The sequence below is a fragment of the Calonectris borealis genome, chromosome 8, assembly GCF_964195595.1.
Source record: "Calonectris borealis chromosome 8, bCalBor7.hap1.2, whole genome shotgun sequence".
Taxonomy (NCBI): Eukaryota; Metazoa; Chordata; class Aves; order Procellariiformes; family Procellariidae; genus Calonectris; species Calonectris borealis.
This window is the reverse complement of record NC_134319.1, coordinates 34,376,144-34,398,163: the sequence shown is the minus strand read 5'-3', so window position 1 is coordinate 34,398,163 and position 22,020 is coordinate 34,376,144. Positions and strand designations below refer to the sequence as shown.

At 45.3% G+C, this 22,020-nt stretch overlaps 1 protein-coding gene across 4 annotated transcripts in view; it reads right to left on the bottom strand.

Moving 5' to 3' along the window:
* Window positions 1-375: 375 nt before the first annotated feature.
* Window positions 376-22,020, bottom strand: part of C8H1orf21 (chromosome 8 C1orf21 homolog) — a 126,648-nt gene continuing 105,003 nt past the window's right edge. For all 4 annotated transcript variants that reach the window (XM_075156956.1, XM_075156958.1, XM_075156957.1 and 1 more), the window contains exons 4-6: window positions 14,670-14,746; window positions 10,925-10,985; window positions 376-1,140 (exon numbers count right to left, since the gene is read on the bottom strand). In XM_075156956.1, coding sequence (XP_075013057.1) covers window positions 1,102-1,140; window positions 10,925-10,985; window positions 14,670-14,746 — 177 coding nt within the window. In that variant the 3' untranslated portion in view covers window positions 376-1,101. The remainder of the gene's footprint in view (window positions 1,141-10,924; window positions 10,986-14,669; window positions 14,747-22,020) is intronic.

Below are 22,020 nucleotides of genomic sequence, written 5' to 3'. Positions count from 1 at the left end.
AGTTTCTCCATGGGATGCAGTGCAAACCCGGCCCTCATATGGTGTCAAAGCAGGAAGAAATATCAGCACAGGTAAAACAACCTCCTTTGAAATAATAAATACAAAAGGTGTATTTTTTTTTTCCTTAAGTTTTTTTTTTTTTTAACTCATGACAGCATTTGTTAAAAATATTACATCTGCTTTTGCGAAGGTAATATCCTCTCCGTATAATATGGAAAAATAAACTCTACAGGACACGCAACAGCTACCCCCGGTTGGCACAGAGCTGCTTTAAGAGATTAGATCCACAAACTCATCAACGCGGAGGGCTGGTTTTGCCTTCCTTGTCCCCAGACTCTTAAAACATTGTGTTGTAGGAATGGTAAAAGACAAGAATACATAAAAACAGTAAAATGTTTATTTTCTTAGAAAAAAAGAGATTCAAAATGATTGTGATCACACTCCCATTCGTGCTCAGCAAAGCCAATACTGCAAGCTTAGTCCTTGATTAAGATACCTATTAAATGAAACTCTTTTTCCTCTTAAAATACAAATTCCTGCTCCTGCATCACTTCCAGTATTTCAGTGATAACATGCTTTTAATGGATAATAGTTTCTCAGCTTCTTCTCAGCAGAGAAACAAGGCCTGCCATGGCAAAAACATCCCATCTCCAAAGCTCGAAATCACCAGCATTAATAAGCACTCCGGCCCGAACGCGGACTGACAGACAGCTTAAGGGTGTTTCTTAGATGCTTGAACGTTCACTTATGGAAGCTTGGTATAACACTACCTCATCTGATAGAAAACAGGCCAGAAGCCTCAATAAAATCAACAACGTCTTTTGGATTAACTTTAAGGATTTGCTGCGTATCTGGACACAGAAAAAAGTGAGAAGTTGCGACAAGTTTTAACTAGCAGCAACAAAAACAGTTCCTTACGAGTTCTTAGCAATATTCCTCATCTGTTCATTAAGAAACACTGTAACTGAATGGAGCATATAATGTGGAAATGATCTTCTTCTGTATGTAGTGCTGTTCGCTCTAGAAGACTTCCAAAAGGTCTCGACTGGGTTGTAATCTATTTACACAGTAGTACTCCTGGTGCGAGGGGCAGAACTGGCACTATGTGACATCCTCCTCTTCTGAACAATAATCACGACCCTGTAAGGAGAAAAGCCAGACGGTTTGTAAATGACTACTTGAAGACAGGAATGACATAAATCAAGGGAGCACTTACTAATAATTCGAATCAGTTCTCTAAACTTAGGAGATTTAAGTTCAGGGCTGGGTAGAAACCTTAAAAATAGGGAACGGAGTTTGCACAACTCCTCCAACCATTTCTGGAAGGTTTGCGTGAAACCAGGACAGGAGACCCTTCCCTTTCTGCCACTGTTAATCTCATAGATTTCATCCCCTACACTGAATTCCGGGGGGGGGGACGGTCCAATAAACTGATTTACAAAACTATTTTATGTAAAGATACACCTTGACGGACACAACCCTATAGATGCGTTGTGAAGACATAATCTCTGCGGCAAAAGGAACGAAGCACGTAATCCTATGAGCAACGCAAGCCAGCTGCTGTGAACAAGAATACCTCACCTGATAACCTCGGCAAGAGTTTCACGTACGAGCAAAAGATACCATTCGTACTGAAACTACACTTGCACAATGGGAGAAAACAGGCTAAGCTTTACAAAACACAGACCAGTCGTCTTACATCTCATCCCAAACGCAAGACTTGCAGCAGCGGCATCTGTCTAGGTATTCCCCTCGGGAAGGTCTGGAGAAGACACGTCCCGTCCCTCACTAGCTGTTTCTTGCAAAGCGGCAAGAAGAGAACCCGACGTCCTCATTTCTCTACACGGCAGCAGCCGGAGCTGAGCTTTTCAACACAAGATATCCTGCGTAGAACAAGCGTCTTGAACGTAGTGTTGAAAATCTCAGCCTCTGGGCTATTCCCCGTGTGCCGGGCTGGAAAATCCCAGCAGCCGAGCAAAGGGCTGGTGAAGAAGAAGAAGAAAATGAGAAACACGAGAGTCTCAGACCTGGAATAAAGCGTAAAAGCTCGACAACACCCTGCAAGCAGAAGAGACCAACTCGGCAGTGGTAAAACTCTGCTAACCCAAGGGGTACCCAGTTGCCCCACAAATCAAAACTGGTCAATGTCCCATCTGGAAGGGGGAGGGGGGGGGAAGAAAAAAGTAAAAAAAAGAAAAGGGAGAGATGTTTCCTGATGCAGCAATTTATTTGGGATGCACAGCTGGGGTACATGTTGGGAACAAAGGCTCCAAAATGTCTCTGCAATTAAAATCCCACCGATGATGCTGGGATTGCGGAGCTGGCTTTGCTGGAGGGCCCACACCCAGGAATGTGCGGTGCTTTAACAGCTCTCTATGGCCCAATACATTAGTAAAAGGGCTTTCTTAGTACGTTAAAAAAACCCCAAGAGACTAATCAGCCCTGATTTTAATTCAGCAATCACTGACCCAGAAAGAGAGAAAATACGTTTTTTAAAGTAAAAGATTTGACTTGGAAAGAAGGAATGCAGAAATACTTTGCAGCAAAGCCCAAATCCATCGGTTTTCTCCATGCCGGGGACCACGATGCAGTTGGTCAAAACCACGAGACTAAGCCGGTGGCGACGAAGGCTTTGTCCGACATGCGTCAGAGCTGTGAAAGCCATCAGCAGGCTCAGGGCATTCCCAGCAGGTTCATCCAGCTGGTCACCTGGCCTCCTGCTCAAGAGGGAGCCCCGGGGCCCATCATTCCCCACTCCTCCCGCTCCGGGGGCCATCAGCGCTATTAAAGGCTCAAACGGACCCAAAACACTGAAGGTCAAGGTCATCTCGCAATTTTTTCCTTCCCATTCCTCCTGCCGTTCTTCTGCTTCTGGGTTTGCTCTATGGCAGCCAAGTGCATCGCTCAAAAGGATGCCAAGAAACCGCTTAAAAAGCAACGTGCTGAAGAAGTCCTTGCCACGGCGGGGAAACACCACCTCTCGCCCACTGCCTGAAGCCGCTGAGGCCAGAGGAGTGCTGCCAGACACTTTATTTCCATTTTCACCGGTGGGGATGCAGACACGTCGGTGTTGTGGCCCTTGGAGCTGCCGCCATCCCGAGCTTCCTGCCAGCCTGCTCCTTCCCACGAGCGTTTGGGCAGCTCAAAACCCCTCCTCCCAAAAGGCGGAGGAGGGCGAGAACTGCTTGGAACACCAGGAACACCTCCCAGGCCGTCCTGCAGCGTGACACGCAGCTCTTCCACCCGCCACGGACCCGCAATTCGATGCCCAAACTGGGCAGGACGAGGAGCCCCGCGGCAGCCTGAGCCTGCCCTAGTTTTTGCAGGGAAACGCTCCAGAGCTGGGTTTGCCCCTGGCACTCGCTTCAGCCGGGGCGGCCCCCGCCGACGGGGAGGGGGAGGACACGGCGAGGGAGCGGGGTGACCAGAAAAAGGCTCCCGCAGCCGCTCGGCAGCTGGCTGAAGGCTTCGCGTCCTCTGCCCCTCTCGGCCGCGCGCAGGAGCGTGCTGCGGTGCAGGGGAAGGGAGGCATTTGTTACGCGCCAAGAATAACGTCGGGGGGGAGGCACGGCGGGCTGGCAGCTTGCATGCAAAATTAGGGGTTTTGCTTTCACTTGGGGTTTATGACGAGTTAAGAGGATGTTGCTTTTCTTTCCTTGGGAGAAGGAAGGGCCGTGTCCACCCTCTTAGGGGTGGGATGCGGTACAGCCTGCGGGACCAGCCCGCTCTGGCAGGTTTAGCTTATTTTGTCGGGGTGGGAATCGGCTGGGACAGCAAACACCCCGTTTTGCACGTACTCCTGCACCCATCCCTGCCGTCCTACGCCCGCTGCCCCAGCTACGCTGCAAAGACCCACACCAACATGCGCCCAGCATTTAATTCCAGCACGAAAACGAAGCGTGTGGAGCTCAGCCCAGCAAGGTCTGAAGCGTCCTGGCCCAGTTCAGCAGGGTTAAGCACGTAATAGTCTTCAAGCGCAAGGGAAACGGCATTTAAAGGCCTGGAGCAGCTCATGAGCAGCAAGTTAAGCAGGTGCTTTAGCATCTTCTTGAAGGAGGGCTCACGGTAAGTGAGGTCTTCTTGAGCGAATGCACAGCAATGGGTATTCATCCTCCCAAAGAGAGCAGGAGGGGGAGAAACCATGTTACAAGGAAGCCAAAAATGTTACAATTTCCCCCCTTTTTTTTTTTTAAGACAAAAGCTTTTGTCTAAAGCTTATTCCCTAATTGAATTTTTATCAGTAATAACAAGGTCAGTGTTCCTCCTCAAGAAGATCAGAGAAAGAATAAAGCCACCTTCCCTGCTGCACTGTAAATCCATCACACAGGGCTTCCTCCTCGGTGCTCCTCGGCAGAAAGGCAGGAGAGGTCTCCATCTCCCCACGGGCTGCACGAAGGCTGCTTTGGTCCTGCTAAGCACCATGGCCCCAGCCCAGTAAAATACTTTTAAAAATGTCAATTTTTGACCTGTGGGTTGTTTCGGAAGATGTTTGAGAGATGCTGGAGAAGATCCCTTGAGTGGCCGCACCTGCGATCGGTGAGAGGCCTGCTGTGCTTGAGATGGGGAATCATCCTGGTGGGGCTGGGCAAAAGCTCACTTGAAACGGTGAGCTAACAGCTTGCAAAGCTGGTAAGGTCTTCTGAAGAAACCAGACTGGAATACCGACCAGGTGAAGCAGAAGGTGAGCTCCACGACGTGAGCAGAGGAGCTCCGGTAGTATCTGAGTGCAGACCGAAGTGATGGTGGGGGTTTTTTTGGGAGCAGATGTGTGTCAGGAAGGAAAAGAAGAAAGCAGAGAAGGTGACAACCCCCCCCCCAGAGAGAGCAGCATTGTGGCTGGCAAATGAGGGTGCAGGATCGCTGGCCAAACCTGTCCCCTGTTGCCCAGGGGAGCAGGCTCCCGCGTCCAGAGGAGCCACAGAGCATGCGGCTAGTAACAGGAATGTATTGGCCATCCTTTAATAGCCCTTCATAGCACAGGTTATTTCATGAGTTTTAATGATTGAGAGTGTAAACGAACTACACCGAGAAAGATGAGAACGGGAACACGCGCATCCAAGTCCAGGTAATTCCCGAGAAATCCTGTCTTCCTCCCCTGCAGGTTCAAAATCCAACTTTTGTAGATGTCCACAGAAACGCCTTAACACGAGTGTGTGCATTTAAGGTAATTAAAAAAATAAAAAGCCTTACGCTCCTTTCTGCTTGTACCCAAACCAGAAGGGCTCACGCCCCTGCTCTCTCCCCTCGCTGCACCTAGAAAGCGCTACCATCCCGACGCCCCTACCATGCACCACGGCTGATGATATCCTATTAGAGGGGGGGAAAAAAAAAAAAAAAAAAGAAAAAAAAGAAGAAAACCACAGGAAAAGCCCTTTTCCCCATTGTTGCGGGTGACAGGCCAATAAACAAAACCCCACGCCGCCCGAATGCAGAAGCCTTCCCGCTTCAATAGCCTTTTGTGCGGCCGGCGGGCTTGCCGAGGGAGAGGAGGCGGCTCAGGAGATGCTTCTTCCGCCACGGCTCTGCAGCTTGGCACCGGCACCCTCGCGCTGCCGCCCCGGCGAGGAGAGGAGGAAGAGGAGGCCGGCCGGCCCGGGAGAGGGAAATGAGCTGCACCAAGCAGCCCTTTCTTCTGCGACGGCTGAAAGAGCTTGCGGGACACAGTGGCCCCTTTCAGAGGAGACGGCCGGCACTGGGAAACGTTAGCCTGGCTCTGCGGTGGGAACCCTTTTCATCAATCTGGTTTTGTTTACAGCGCTCGCAGAAAGGATGGGAAGAAAACGCCGGGAGGCGGCACTAAATAATTGTATACTGTGCTAATTTTTGTCCGTTTCTTATTTTGTTAGAGAAAAAGCAATAGAGTCATTAAGAGCAATCCACTTTGCTAATGAGTTTTAGCCTAATAATTCTGCCCTTGCATAGGTTTCGGTTAGCAACCCCTCCTATTTCTAACGGCACTCTTTAAATACGATACAAGAGGCTGCATTGTGTCTTCCCGCCACGTTTCATGCCCAGTTTTACTAAGGAGGGGATGGAGCGAGTCACTGCCGGGCGTCTCTCCCATGGCCCCCAACAACAAACCGGCAGTCTCCAACCCAGCGGTCAGGTGTGCGGAAATCCCTGCAGACCCACCCCAACACCAGCCCCGACGTCCGAGACCAAGTTATCTCCCGACCCAAAGAGACATCGCCCGCGGCAGCGGAAACGCGATGCCCCGGGCTCGGGGTGTCCACCCGCCGCATGGGGGTTCGTAGCGAGACGTCGTCACCTGCTATGACATTTTTTAAGCTCATTTTTTGCCACGAGCGTGTTTGCATTGTGATTATTTTTTATAAACCACTGTAGCCATGTAGGAAACAGCTTATGATGATGGGACCGGCGATGATTTCCTCTGGTACAGCTTACCTGGATTGGTTTGGGCTTTTTTTTTTTTTTTTTAAACCCACAAAGCCAGAGATGCTTCTCCTCTGGAGCTACAATCCCCAGATATAATCCTAGAAATTGCTTGTCAACTGTTCAATGATACCTCAAGCCTTGGTATTTTTTCCTACAGTGAGACAGCTGCCTGCACACTGTGCCACAGCCTACACTAATAATATAGACTTAAAGGAGATAATTTCTGATGATCGTTTTACTGCTCCGTACGTAGAATTCGGAGAAAGCAGTCATTTTTCAGACCATTTTCCATGATAGCCATCATCAAGATGTTTGCGCTAGCAAGCGCTAAACGGGGTAAGTTTTCCACATTCAACATTTTATACATCACAGCTTTTAATTTTGCTTTTATTTCATATTTTCATGGAAGCCTTGGTGGGACAAGGCCTCCTGAAGTCGTCTGTGCCCAGGATTAACTCTCCGCTCTGAGCCTCCTGTACAATTAATGGCATGTCCTCTTAGGGGGTAAGGTGGAGTTTGCGTGTGGTCCTGCACAATCAGGGTCCAAATAAAGTTGAGATGTAGGGGAAAAAAAAAGACTGGAGAAAGTTTAGGAGAGACGTGATAATTATTCTGCTGTGTTTCACGGCAACTCTTTGTGAGTCCATATACAATATCTAACTAAATTAGTCCTTGCACTACGAGATTAAAGAGAACATAGGTAACTAATTTATTTGCCTAAATACCAATACAAATGGCCTAATTTTGCTACAGTTTCTCACTGCAGCCAGCAGAAAACACGGGGTGTCATGCAGACAGGGATGCTGTTAGTGGGACACATTTCTATTGTCTTAATCGGAGACGGTAGTAAAACCCAGATTTGTCACACCGTGATGAGCGCAGCCACTTTCCCGTCCCGGCTCGGCTGGTGGGACCCACTTCTCCTCTTCCGGGCATCACGCAGCAGGTCTCGGATTTATCCAGCGGCTGCTGCGTTTGCTTTAGGAGGGATGTGTCAGTCGCTCTCCACGTCTTTCTCGGGTTTCCGAGGTCATATTTCTGCCTTGATTTCTCAGCTCAAGCAAATCACTTGCACCTCTGACCCATGTCTTTCTAATTTACTCTCTCCTCGAGCTTAATTGCTGCTATTAGCTGTTGCTCATCCTCTGCTGGAATATATTTATACGACTTCAGGCAAGCCCAATTTTCAAAAAATGATGATAATGCTGTCACCAGGTGAGCTGCCTGTCTCTGCTCCATTTTCCTCCCGAACCCTTTGTAAACGTGTGCCTTTTTATCTCCGAAAGCAAAGCCTGCAACTCTACTCACAGTAACTTCAGCGAGTGTGAAACCCCAAGCGGACTCGCTGCAGCTGCAGGCAGACGTCGGGAGCTTTTCTGAGCCAGCTTTTGCCACAACTCTCGGGCCTCGTGCTGCTCACAGGTGACTTGGTCTTTCCTCTTCCTCCCTCCCGGCGCGGTGCACATCCAGCCTTGGTGTTGCGCCGAAGCTGTGCTCACCCTCTGCCACTACACCAGCATCCCATCACCTGAAAACCATCCCACAGCTGCTCAACCTTTTAGTCGCCTGGTTCCTATCCGTCTGGATGCATGCTGCTATGCCACGGAAACACCATCGCAAGAAGCGCTCCGTGGTCTGTCATATACATATGATGGTCTGTCATATACATATGACATCTACATATGACATCTAAGCACTGGTTCCTGTGCTGTCGACTGCTTAACTCTACCCAGCTACTCCCAACCTCCCACGTAACTTTATATCTCTGGCTTCTCATCAGGTTTGGGGTGTTTTTTTAGCTCAAATTCTGGTACCTCTGAAATGATTCTAGCAGAACCAACATCTAACCCTACGTGCGAGGCTGACTTTTACATTCTCAGTCAGCCCTACCTCAGCATTCAGTGCCAAGCCTTCGTTTCGGTATTTCTTCCTTCCAACAAACCCCATGAATTGAATTACCATAATCACACGCGGTTCCATAGATGCAAGTTCAGCTGTAGCTCTCCGAGCAGGGACAGACACTCACGCAGAGATAGGAACAGATGTCTCCCTCCGAATGCCTCACCGTGTTTTGACACCCAATTTTGGTAGACAGAAGCTCCATGCGTTGGGGTTGACATTCTGGTTTTTACCTTTGGTTGGCATTTGCAGAAGGCAGTTCAGCTTCGTACGGGCACGTGCTGGGTACCGACGAGGGCTAGACTTTCAGAGAAATTCTCCAGACCATTTCATTAAGGCTTTTTTTGATCTCCAGGATTCATAAATACTTCATATTTTCAGCTGCTAAAACATCAGCCTGTGTTCTTTCCATTTCACACTTTGATTGCAGAAATTTTATTTTAGCTGACCCGTCTGTCCATTTAATCGTTTTGCTGAGTCCAAAACGCCCATTTAATTTTCCTCTCTAATTCGTAGCGCACACATTAGAGTTGTTGTTACTCATTTGTAGTAGGTGACCTAACACCCCTTGGGATTTCAACGCAAGTTGAGGGATGTTTTGCTTCTGACTGTAGAGTTTCTGTAGACATAGCCCATGGAGTCAGTGATGGACAGCGTGTCTGCATTACAAAGCCAACGCTACTCCTGGCCACGGTTACCACGTGAACATGACAACATGTTTTGGGACCTCATCAACCATAGGCAACACCCCCCCACTTCTGCAGACTATTTCAGCCGCTCAGTGATATAATTCTTTTAATTGTTTGACTGCTGTCCTCCATTTCCCTGGAGAAGGGACTCAAAATGCTATTTAGGGATCGAACAAAACCCCTCATATTTTCCCATCTTTTTGACACTTGTGGCGGATACCTAGAAAAACAATATGTATTGCGGGCAAAGATTAATTAAAAAAGCCCAAAAGTTCTCTTAGGAAGACTATTTCCTCAGGCACAGGAGGTCCCCAGAGAAAGCAAATCCCACCTTCAGCTGCGCATTAACTCCTGCCAATCCCATCAACTGTCAGCAGCTTGAAATGCACAGGAGCCATCTTGCTCCCTTTGACAGAACTGTGGATTTCCTCTGAATAGGCAATCTCCTGATCTAGAAGATAAATTAGTACAAGAGCCCTGGAGAACACCTGCAAGCATCTGAAAGCATAGTCCAAACAGCGAGGAGACACGGTCAACTGCATCTCAATGTGGCAGCTGGTGAAAGAATGGTATTGCTGTCCTGAAACAAATCTCGAAAACAAAACCTAACCTCAATTCATAATTAGATACAGCCATCAGATGGGCTGGTATGTAGATAAGACGGATCTTTGGAAAATCCATTTCACTGATATTATGGAAGGTGATATGTCCAGGAAAAGCATCTAAATATTTATAGGGTCTATGCATTTATTCAAAGGAGACGTAGCTATATTACAGATATGTAGAAATTCTACTTTTAAATGCATATAGGTTAAGTAAAATCTTACTCCTGTGAAACACTGGTATAGAAATACTCTTCTCAGGAATCTACAAACTCCTCCTCACTTCTACTGCTTCCCCTGCATCTAACTTTTTGCTTTCATGGAATTTTTTTTTTTTTAGAGTAGCGTAACAAATTTTTTGCTTGGGACAAAGAAGAGATTCGCCCCCTATAGCACTCCAACTCCTAAGACCAGGAGTGTGGCAAAAATGGCAGAAATTCAGAGTCATCCAAGTAAAAATTTCCTTCCTACTCTGCAACCCAACACTACAATTGGGGAGTACAAATTACTTTATTCAATTGGGGAAGCAAATATTTAATATCACGATGCACCACTCCAAAATATGAAGTGTAGAGAGTATATTGGTGAGCGAACATCAGCTCAAGGTATAAGCAAAGGCTGAGATCCAGACTTGATCCAAATAGCCCATTTAATTCCTCAGGTCTCAGTTTCCCATCTATGTTGTGGTACAATTATTCACTACTATCTCACAAAGAAGCTGGGATTCTCATTTAAAAGACTTGTGAAACACATGAAAGCTGCTATCAAGACAATGAGATACGTAAAGAACTATTCACCCTCTTCTTCAAAACATCTCCAGCATCATTATTTTACCCAGCGTAGGTCCTGAGGCAGGGTTCCATACATACAGCCACACTATTCATAACCTTTGGAGCTATTTTGAAGAGATTCAGTAAGAAATAAGAAGCGTATCCCAGATACTACTGGCATTAAGATTCCAGTTGTCTCCCACAGAGATTAAATGAAAAATCAAGTCACTAAGGGCATAAAACCTCACTTTGCTCTTCTCCTTTATCCAGTAATCCATGTATATCCTGACTGTTTGCGTTGAGTTAATTTGCCATTACTCTAGCCTGAGGAGTTTCCACAAAACACAGGTTTCTCTCCAGCACCTCCTGTAACCTCTTTACCTTTTTGGTCATCTTTGCACTTGAACTAACCAACAAGCGGCAAGAGGGATCTCAGACCAGAGTCCCTCCAAGTACTGGAGAACCTGGAACGCTGCAACATGCAGTGTCTGGTTGTCCTCCCCAGGGAGCCGGGAAACGTGCGTGTCCACTCCGAGTGAAAAGGTACGCTTACTTTATTGTGTCTTACCTTTTCAATTTTTTCATCAAGCATTCTGAAGAATTCTTGTTGGCTTTCAGAGATGTGCATGCTGAAAGGCAAAGGAAGAGTATCAGTACCAACAGGATTTCTTCCATTTTAAAATACTGATGCTGCCGTCCAGGGCTGTTGAGGGACTCAGCTGTAAGCTTTCACCACCATGAAAAATAAATCACTTTACACTTTCATCTACAATGACAATTTTTTAATCTTTTTTTCCCTTTTTTTTTTTGTTTCCCCACAGAAAAATTATTGCATTTAGTTCTGTGTATGCGTGCTACGCTTGGGATGGTAACTAGAACCCACGTGCATCCAAAGGAGACCATCCCCTTTTCCAGACAGGCTGCAGAAACTTAATAGCCCGCTACCTTTCCTTGGGCCAGTGAGAGCCCCCTCTGTGTCGAGACAGAAGGTCTTCCAAGCCTGCCAACCTCGCCATCACAAAATGAGATGCCTACAACGTGAGGTTAAAGCCTCGCACTGGAAGATCTGCCTGCCCCGCCACAGCGGGGCTCTGCGCTCAACACCCAAGAACATCTAGAAGACCAGGCTGGTCCTCCTCCTCCTCCCAGACGGGTGGTCGTCACTGCTCCCTGAGCGGACCCGGCAGATTATTCACTTCAATTAATTCTGCAGCACCAAGAGGCTCAGGGTTAGTGATCCGATTTTGCGTTAGTGAAGAGGGCTGGAAAATACTCTTATTCATTGTCTGTAAAACGCTGATGGTGGCACAAGACAACAGGTCCTTCCCCAAGGGGACCTGCAAGCTAAAAATACGGGAAGGTCGGACGCAAAGGAAAGGACGAGGAGACGAAGGTGAGGATGCATGGCAGACGGTATTTGGGGTGTGTCTGCTTTATTTGTGTTAGAGGGTGGCGAGAGCCTCCTTCCTGAAGTAACGATATCCCTCCGGGAAGGTGAAGCTGGAGCATCCTCTGGAAGCGCAGCAGGGAGGAGCGCCTGGGCCCATGGCGGGCTGGAGAAAAGCGCCAGGGACTCAAAAAGAGATGCAAAAAAGGAAGGATGGGAGACTGGTGCCAGCCTTAACAGTGATGCCAAATGGCGAGAAGGAGACACAGCTCTTGGAGATTTTCTCCGACACTAAAAGCTGAATTCCCACCCCAGACTCCTCTTCCTTGGCACGATCCTTTCAGCTGTAATGAGTTAATACTTTTCCCAAGTGCCCAATAACACGCTGCTCTTTCCTACAAAGCTCCGCATTCATACTTCACTTACTATCGGGATGAACGTATACAATGATTTGCTTATGCCGGACATAAATGAAGGCTCAGTTCAGAAGAGAAGGTCTCAGAAGTGGCATTAAAACCTAAAGCTGGTAATTCAGGAGAGGGAACAATTCACCTTTCAGTGGCTGTGGGAGTTTTTGTCCCCAGCTGTCTGCCTGTCCCTCAGGTTCCCACCTCCACCTGAGATGGGGAAAAAAAATGCTTCTTCGGGGCAGCCCACCCTGTCACCTGCATATTCCGGTGTCTTGGAGCAGGGCTTTAGGGCAATACAGCCCCTTCTGGGCAGGCAAGCACTAGAAACATATTCCTGCCTTTGCAGCATCGCAGATCCAGTTTCTAATAAAATGAGATGATACTGTAGTGACTCACCCCAACCATCATTTATAAGGAAACTAAAGAAAGGGGGAGGGGGGAAAAAGGAGTATTGTGTGGCCACATACATGAAAAGTCCCACAGGAGGTCCTAAAGCCCTGGCAGGCCGTGATCTTCAGAAAAGCTTGGCTGGGCGGTAAAATTGCCCTACGATTTAGAGATGCAACACACGCACACACAAACGCTGACACAGTGTGTATTTTGAGGAGCTGTGCAAAATTATAAAATCCTTGGCAGGGCGGGGAACTGAGAGAGTTAATGAACAACTGGAAGAGTCAGAAAACTACCGAATCTAAGCAGAGTTCTTGGGTATCCCTCCAGAAGAAAAAGCTCTCCCCAAATAGAAACATGGATTTAATTTTCCTTGTAAGAAGCACATCAGAAGGCTCCAGAATGCCCTTTTAGATGTTTCATGGCAGGCCAATGAAACACATTTTGCCAGAAGATGGGATAAAGCCGACATTTTAAAACTCCCTCCATTGTATATAAAATTGTAATTTGGTACATAGTCCATGTTTTGTTTTGAAATAACACCCTTTCTACAAGAACGGTCCTACAAGATGTATCTAACGATTTACCTATTCATTTCTGCCCTTTTAGCTAAGTAGCCCTTTTCCACCCAATGCCACCCCCCATTGCACTCAGAATCGTCATGGTTTTCAGATGATAAACCTTAAAAAAAAAAATTGCGCATGATAACAGATTATTTGCTGACTTGGTGATTAGCAACTCAAACACATGTGGCCACTTGACAAAGATGTACGTTGGGTAAACAGCAGAGGCTTGGGCTAACAGCGGAGTTTTACCCAACAACCTAATGTTACATTCTGTAACTCTCCGAGACGTTTCCTTATTTTTGCAGGACTGCGACAGAAACATTCACCTCTGCCAACACGCCGCCTTTGGGTTTTCGGTGAATGAAGGTCAGTTTTGATTTCTGCGGGGACTTGTAAAATCAGAATTTGATGGAAGAATGGACGCCCAACCCCACGCAGTCCCTCTGCCTTGGATGCACCAGAAAAGGTGACCCATCAAAAGAAACGTCCCTTTTTTAGCCCAGGCTGATTAGCCTCCTGTTAGAGCATCTTAAATACATCTCGACCCTGCTGCCAAGGACCAAGCCACAACAATGAAGTACAGCTTTGCTGAAGGGTGATTTTACCTCCACCTCCCTACCGTGAACTTCTTTGCAATTACAGCTCACGCACTCGATTTTTCCTTTTGAAAGGAGGCTGAATTATACTGTCAGTTGATTAGGAAATTACTGAAGTTTCCAGACTTGAAACTGTGTACAACGCACTTGGTATGCAGCAAGTTTAAGTTAATAAGTGCCCCGAAGGCACGGCATAAAGAACTGCATTTCCGCTATTGTTCAAAATCCAACAGTAAAGCTTTATCACTTCTTCGTTATGAACCCAATATATGGCTCCATGTAATCTGTTACTTTCAATCCAATTAGTGATTAAAATGTAACGGTGATTTAGATAAGAAACGAGTTGCTAATATCAATAACCAGCTCTGTCACAGGAGTTAAATATTTCATGGCATATGTAACGCTGACTGATCTCAGCCAGGGTACAGCACAGAACTGCGAGCGAAGGATGGAGAAACTCTCAGCTACAAAACAACCCTCGTTTTAAGAAACAACTTGACCGTTTTAAATGGAAGAAGTTTACCATCCCTAATCCCAGGCAGTACAGCTGCTAACCTAAGCCAAGAGCTAGCAAATACTTCCCTGGGAACTTAACTGGAAGTATTTAGGAACACTAGGGCATATATAATTTTGTTTATGTGTAAGTTGCATGGAAAGTTGAGAAATAACACAGTATGGTACTCCTATAAGGCATGGCAAGATGCATCTCACGCATTTTTAAGCCCTGCATCTTAGCCGTGCAAAGGAGAGGATGCTGCGGGGATGCCGGCACAAGCACTGCCTGGCTGCGTCGCTGGTATCGGGACACAGGTGACCTTACCTATTTCATTTAAATTGAGCATGGTTTTAGGGCGGCTGGAACCACCAATTGGTTTTCGCTAGGCAATAATTGGGAATTGCACAGATACTGCTTAATCCTGTGTTTATTTTTATTACGATTTTTAAAAAAAAAAATTGAACTTACTTTGCTCTGGGTTGATGTACTAATCCGGGGATTTCTTTATTAGATTTAAGTCTTACATTTGAACTGGCACTTTTTTCCTGAAACACACAAAAAACACACAACAGAGATACCATCAGTACCTATGAAGCACATAAAGCCCGACAGGCATTTGTCGTCACGGTCTCACACTGCGCTGGGTTCAGGCTCTTCTACCTGTACAACCAAATGAAAAAAGCTCATCGAAAATGAAATTAAAGGCAACACAACTGATGCAATGACCTTGAGTGGGCAATTTTTAAATGTCACTGGCTCGGTGGCCTGGGGGATTGCCTCCGGGTCACCGGGCGAAATCCATCCGGGATGTGTCGCGATCAAACACCGCGCTGGCTAATAACTCTCCGTGGAAAACAAGGCGCGCAGCTGCGGCTTGGCTCCTCGTGGAGTCGTATCGATAATAACACCAATTGGCACCTTTAATGGAGCAAGGCAAGGCACCAAAAAGGCAGAGCCCCAACCCACCCCAGACCTGTAGGTTTGCTCAGAACAGAGGTGAGAAACATTAGCATCACATGGAAAACCGTATGTGGGAGAAAGCATACATTAAACGTGCCGGCGAGAAGAGCAGCAATGGCAGACTTGACCGGCTCAGCCAGAAACTTGGACACAAGGGGCCCAAGGAAGCAAACCAGAATATGTTTATAGACAAGAACACAGCCGTGTCCTTCCGCAGAGGACCAGAGCCATTAAAAACCTCTTAAAAAAGGCATAGGGAGGGAAAAGAGTTTAGCTGAGAGCCAGCACTTCACGGTAACATCCTGTCCTCATGCCAAAAGCTTCTGTAAACCAAAGCTTAGTGCACACACGTACCTATTGTCTGCAAAAACCCGGAGAAGGATACAGCCCCTTCCAGATCTTCCCAGCACTGTGTGTTAGGGAAAGCTGCTGGTGCAGATGGGAGAGAGCTGAGTCAAATCTTACAGCTCACCCGCTCCAGAAATCCATCTGAATTTCTCAGGCATGTCGTGTCCATGACAATTTAAGAAATGTAAACCCAAGAATTAGTGCTTTTGTGGGTCATTTTGGTGGTTTTGTTTTGTCTTATTTAGTCTTTGAATGTCTGAATCACACAACATGATTTTTAAGAGGGCTACTAAATCACTGAATTTAAAAAAAAAAGAGTCTGTCTAGCAGTTAATATTTTAATGAATAATTCTACAAGGGCTGTAAACATCAACTGCCTCAGCATATTTAACACTGTTTAATGCATATCCTCTAATCCTCCTAAACAGAAAACGGTGACTTGCATGAAAATAAGAGTGAGAGAGAAACAAGCCTTTCTTCCAAGCCTTAACAAACGTCTCTCTATGTTCGTTGCATCCCACCAGCCACTGCCTACCCATGATCCCATGATGTCAAGTCAAAGCAGCAGAACAGAAGACGAAACCACTTGCTTTCAAAGCATCTTTGAATTTTAAGAGTGTTAACTGGGGATGACTACGCACATGCACGTTGGGTCTACGGTGAACATGCATGTACATAGTCATACAACTCATACGAGCTGAGGTATGACTTGTACAACTGTCAAGCAAAATAAAGAGAGAGGGATAGGTCTCATGGAGAAAACACCAAAACCAGAAATCAGCTAAATCCCAACCTCATGCACCAGGTGAGCCTTTATCCTCAAATCTGCTCCACCAGTTCGTTTGCCACAACGCAGAGGCAGAAAGCGGGAAGGGTCCGCACCGCACATCTGGGATGGCACATCTGGATGGCCCAGCGGTAGGCACGTCCTGCAGCCGTAAGACCTCCTGCCCACCTACTGCAACACAAGGTGAATTCTGGGCCATCTTCTGCCTCTGCATACTGTCACCCTGGAGGCACAGACCTTTCCCCACCAAAAAACTGCTGCAAATCCATTGCCTCAATTAAAAGGGAAGGGAAGCTCCGATTTACAGCTCCTGCGTCGGGAGCTGTGATAAATCACGGTGGTGCAAACCCGGCTTTCCACACCTCTGCTTGTGGTTTGGCGTCAGTGCAGCTCTATCAGTAGCTGGAATCAGCACAAATCCCAGCCTAAAGAAATTTCTGTCACTCAGGAACAAATAGAAAGACACAAGGAAAATTTACGTTGCCTTCTCTCTGTGGGTCCCACAGCAATATTCAGAATATTAACCGACTCAAACAGGAAGACAGAAATGAAATTCCAGTTTACTTGATTTCAGGTTCCCAAAATTTACTCTTTCCCTCCTATTGCTTCTGATAATTAACACACCTCAATTACCTATTACTTACAATTCTTCTATTTAATCAGAGTATGCCACCTTCTCCATCTGTTGCTCAGCAGGAACGAACAGAAAAAGAGGAGCTAAGAGAAAAATAAAACCCAACCAGGCCTCAAATTGGCTCGTCGCTTTGTTTAAAGCTATTATTTACGGCAGTGATATTTCATTACACCGACCGAAATATTGGCTTTGATAAAAACAGATATTAAAAAATAATTCTTCCAAATACAAACAAATAGAGTATTTTTTTCCCTGTCACTTTGAAGACAAACTGATTCATCAGAAATTAATAGTTTGGATTCTAATACCGAGATTACAAAGAAACATGAAATGCTTTAACACAGTCAGATTGCTCTTCCAGGCTGACTTGACTTTGGATGAAGTCTAACCTCATTTTCTCCCTTATTAAATAAGTTACCGTGCATCAGCAGAACCGCAACTCAGAGTCCTAATCTGTTGCAAATAGAAATAAAGATGCAAAAGTTTGTTTTTAATCTGGCTCTGCTTATAAAGACTGTTTAAAGGATGATGTCTCACACCACAAGCTTAAAAGTAAACCCTCCAGGATGCTGTACTCAGACAGCGGCAATAGCTAGTCTATAGCAAAAAGGTGAATAGTGGACATTTTACTCCCCATTATTTTGCGATTAATCATTATCAAGGTAAAGCTGTCATCCAATCAAGGCGACTTCATTTGATACATTCGTTAATTATTGTTAATTCCTCCATAAAGGATGCACTGTATCAGAATTTCAGGGCATTAACAGATGGCGGTGACTCTGCTGCCAGATGCTATTAACACAGCAACAGCCACTACTGCCATTATAATTAAATATCTGTCAACGTTTCCCTTGATGCTTCCCCTCTTACAAACCCATTTCTAGAGACACGTGAACTTCATTTGGAAGTATTTTGCTTTTCTTCCTGAGACTGCCACAGATGGACTCAGGTAAGCCGCTAATAGTCCTTCTTCTCAACTCTCGTAACGCTCACGGCTTACTAGAGAAGGGATGATTTTTAAGAGATGCTTCCATAAGTGCTAACGTATTTTATGAAGAGACCATACATTATTTTATGCATTTTTAAAAATTGATTAAATTGGCGAGGAAGAAACCAATTAAAGATAGCAGCAGCAATGCTACTACCTAATCTAATGGCTAATTTTCATTAACTTTCAGTCACATTTTGGTCTTTAATTGTTTTTTCTCTAAAATTACAATAACTAAACAAATATACAACCAAATGGGGGGGAAAACCCCATAAAATGAGAAACTTAGTATAAGTAAAATGGAGTTCTTAGTTTCAAGGCTGTTTTTTGTTTAATTTGGAAAAGGCTGAAGTATCCAACTTGCAACTGTATCTTGGAGCCACCAATTTTTGAAGGTGGCACGTTCCCCCAAATTAGCATCATTTTTAAGATGAATTTGTCTCTGTAGATTTGCTACCAAAATATATTGAAGTTGATAGAAACATCAAGGGTCTCTCCAGATAGCGATCACATTTTACTCAATATTGGTAGTTTACAGCTATTCAAATATTTATAAAATAATATTCCTGATTTATACCAAGATGACACTTTCTTCAAAGGAGCCCACAGCGCCTTTCAAACTGCTTTCTGGAGCCATGTAATTCATCATTACCATCATTTAGGGGAAAAATGAAGTATTTCTTTTCTTTTTATACCATAAACTACTCTTTAAAATAATCGTATTTGAAAAGAAGGAAACCAAACGCATCACTTAGAAAGGGCATGAAAGATGAGGTGTAAAATTTCAATATGCCAGCCCAGCACTTTTTACCTCCCTCAGTTATGAGGACCAGCCTCAGGTAATAATATTTTACATGGACTGTCTTGGTGCATCAGGGTGAACAAGGGAGAAGTACTGACCTATGAGATTTTACTCGAGTTTCCTTGCTTTATACATATATGAGCGTTTATTTTTTGTACGATCATTTGGCAGGACGAGAGCCTCTTCTTTCTCTAGCTACCTGGAAGCAAAACCACCTGAAAATGTTATTTAGTATAACTTTATAATGAAAGGGCAAATCAAACATTGAAAAATCTCAGATGCTGGTCAAAGATGATTATTCTTGGACCCAATTTCATCAGAGGAATCACATTATTCCTGCCATAATATATGTGTATACATTGTGAGGTCCAGAAAGGGGTCTAGGGCACACTCAATGATGAGGCAGGGCATGGTATGGATCATGTACGTTGGACGGTCCATTATCCTCCTCCTCTCGGGATCCTATGCATGGCACGAGGGATGATGAAAATCACAGACCCATCTGACGATGGAGGTGGGTGCCTGTGCAGGCTGAGCTTTAGAAACCAGGAGCACCTTGTAACTGAAGCACCTGAGGCAACGAAGATGTTCAGCCTGTCCATTTGACCAAGCGCTGCCGTCCCGCCACCTGGAGTGCCTTGGTCTTCAGAATGAGGACTTAGAAACACGGCTGTTATTTGCAGATTTGAATGAAAACTGAGGTCGTGTTTCACAATAAAATTTTAATCTTAAATGGCATATTTTAATAAATATTATTGCTGTATCAGACCAAAACTTCCTCAACTAAGCATGAAGGATTTGCCCATGATGCCTTACCCCTATAAATATCTCCATCCTTGGAGATACCTAAAAGCCGTCTGGACATAGTCCTGGGCAGCCAGCTTTAGGTGGCCCTGCTTAAGCAGGGGGGTTGGACCAGATGACCTCCAGAGGTCCCTTCCAACATCAGCCAGTCTGTGATTCTGTGAAAAAGTATCTTTCTTAATAAAGTGGACACTGGAAAAAAAAATTTAAGTGAGTTTTTGAGTTTTATCCCCAAGTAACAGAGTGGAAGAGACCGAAGCCTGAAAACTTCAGGCCCAAATTATGGCCATTCAAGCATGCAAAGACACAGCCTGGCATTTATTTTGGAAAAAAATCAGATTCTGCAAACCCAGCCAACATCACGCAGCGAGTCTGCACTGATGCCGGCAGTATAACCCAGGTTTGGCAGAGGAAAATCCTGTGCTTTCATCAGAGGTCCATGGTTTTCTCAAATTTGTTTCAGAGGGCAGGCCTCATCTTGAAATGAGCTGCTTAACGGAGCTCCTCCTTCCCAGCTATTACTGTGAAATTTTACCGTAGCAAACTCAAGCTCCTGAAATGCGATATGGAAGAGCAGGATTCGGAAACCACAAAAAAATTTAAAATTACTCAAAATGGGATAAAAACAGGTAAAAAAAAGAGAAAGGTGCAAATCCTGGGCAGCTTTCTACAGCCCACCAGAAAGGCATCCATACGCTGCAATCCAAGAAATTAGATAATGCTTTTAGTGTTTATTTACCAGTCATACACACATGCATGCATACACCTATGCATCTTGCTCAACAAGACCTAGTTTAAAGTCAACAAGAGTCTTTCAACTGAGTGCAAGGTGGCTTTCAGCCAAGCCTTCAAAACACGAAAGGGAAGTGCTTGTTGTGCCTGTACAAAATAAATACAGCCTACATGGAGACCCTTCACCAGACTGGGGTAATCCACTAAGGAAGCCAACACAGAAATTCAGGGCAAGTGCGAGTGAGAACAATGAAATGACGCTACAGAAGAGCATGGATTACAAGGAACTGGGTGAATTTGGAGACCAAGAAAAAAGAAAATAGGTACTAGCTGAGAACATGCTACAAAGTGAGAGTGGTTTAAACAGAGCCTAATTTACCCCTCCAAGGGAGTCAGCGAACAACCTCCTCGCAGAGCGCGGCACCGGCTGGAGGCAGGGTAACAAACCTGCTCTGTCTGCAGGTTTGGCCCCGTTGCACTTCTTGCCCCGCTGGCTCTCCGATATTGAGCTCCCTCTCCAAGGACATCTAATCTGAGGTTACCTGCTTCTTCCTGTTCAGGTTGCCACCTGGCCTGCTTTTTTTCTTGGAATAGCTGTTTGCATATTTGGCTGAAAGTAAGATGAATTGGTGCAGTAACTAATTTCTAGTTGCTTTTTTAAATGCCTTCGAGAAGTTAAAATCAGGGGGGCTATTGTTGGAAGAACATCTAACATGCCCAATTAAACTCAACTCAGGCTGCAGGATCTCAAAAAATCTGAAAAATCCAATCAGAAGTGTAAAGTTGGGGGAAAAAAAAGAAAAGAAGAAGGAACAGGAAGGAAAAAGCTCTCTCTGGACAGAGCTGCAGGACTTCTGCGTATCTATATATAGTTCACCCTCAGCCAAAGTTACTGGTCTTTGAGCTTTGACGGAGAACGTCATTAAAGAGCAGGGAAAAAACAAGAAGGGCAATTCCCACCACTAAAGGGTTTTCAAAGGGCATTAATATTTACTAAATCTAATAGCTACAACTTTTTCAACATCCCCATCAGCTTTCCAACTCCTTCACCCTCCCAGTCAGTATTAGAAAGTCTGGACTAATTGGTTACGGTAATTCCAATTAATTCTGTCAAGTAACCAAATACCAGGAAGGCTGCAGATGAACTGAAATGTAGACATGGGAGCAGCTGGCATGAAGACAGGAAATCAAGGCAGGTAAACGGATGAAATTACAAATAAGGAACATAAATGATAAATAACTATGACCAAGAAATTCTCCAGGGAAACTCTTACCGGCACCGTGCCATCCTTTCACATTTGCATCACCCCTCCACAGAGATTAGACATTTGAATCCTCTCCTTTCTATACACTTTGTGACAAGGTCCAGAAAAACGGTTATTTCTCTCTCGAAGTCCTTTGCTGCAGATAGATTGCTAAACTTCAAGGTGCCCCCTACAAAAAACGCCTTCGTTCTGAAATACGAGGTTTACACTGCCCTGAACATCAGGGTTTTCTGGTTCCTTCAGCCTCTGGGGTACTCCGAAAGGTCAGCCAGGATAAGAAAATGAACATCACAGACATAAATAAAGCCAAAACACCTGTATCCATAGCGCTGCATGAAGTTTCATTTCAAACTGGAAATTATCTTGCTCCTTCAGAAGAGTCTTACTTATCCGTGTAATAAAGCTTTGCGTTTCGTAGAGAAGGGGAACACGAGCAGGAAGCAGAGGAGGGGACACGTCTGCAAGACTTCCAGCAGGGAGCAATTTGCAAAATGAAGTT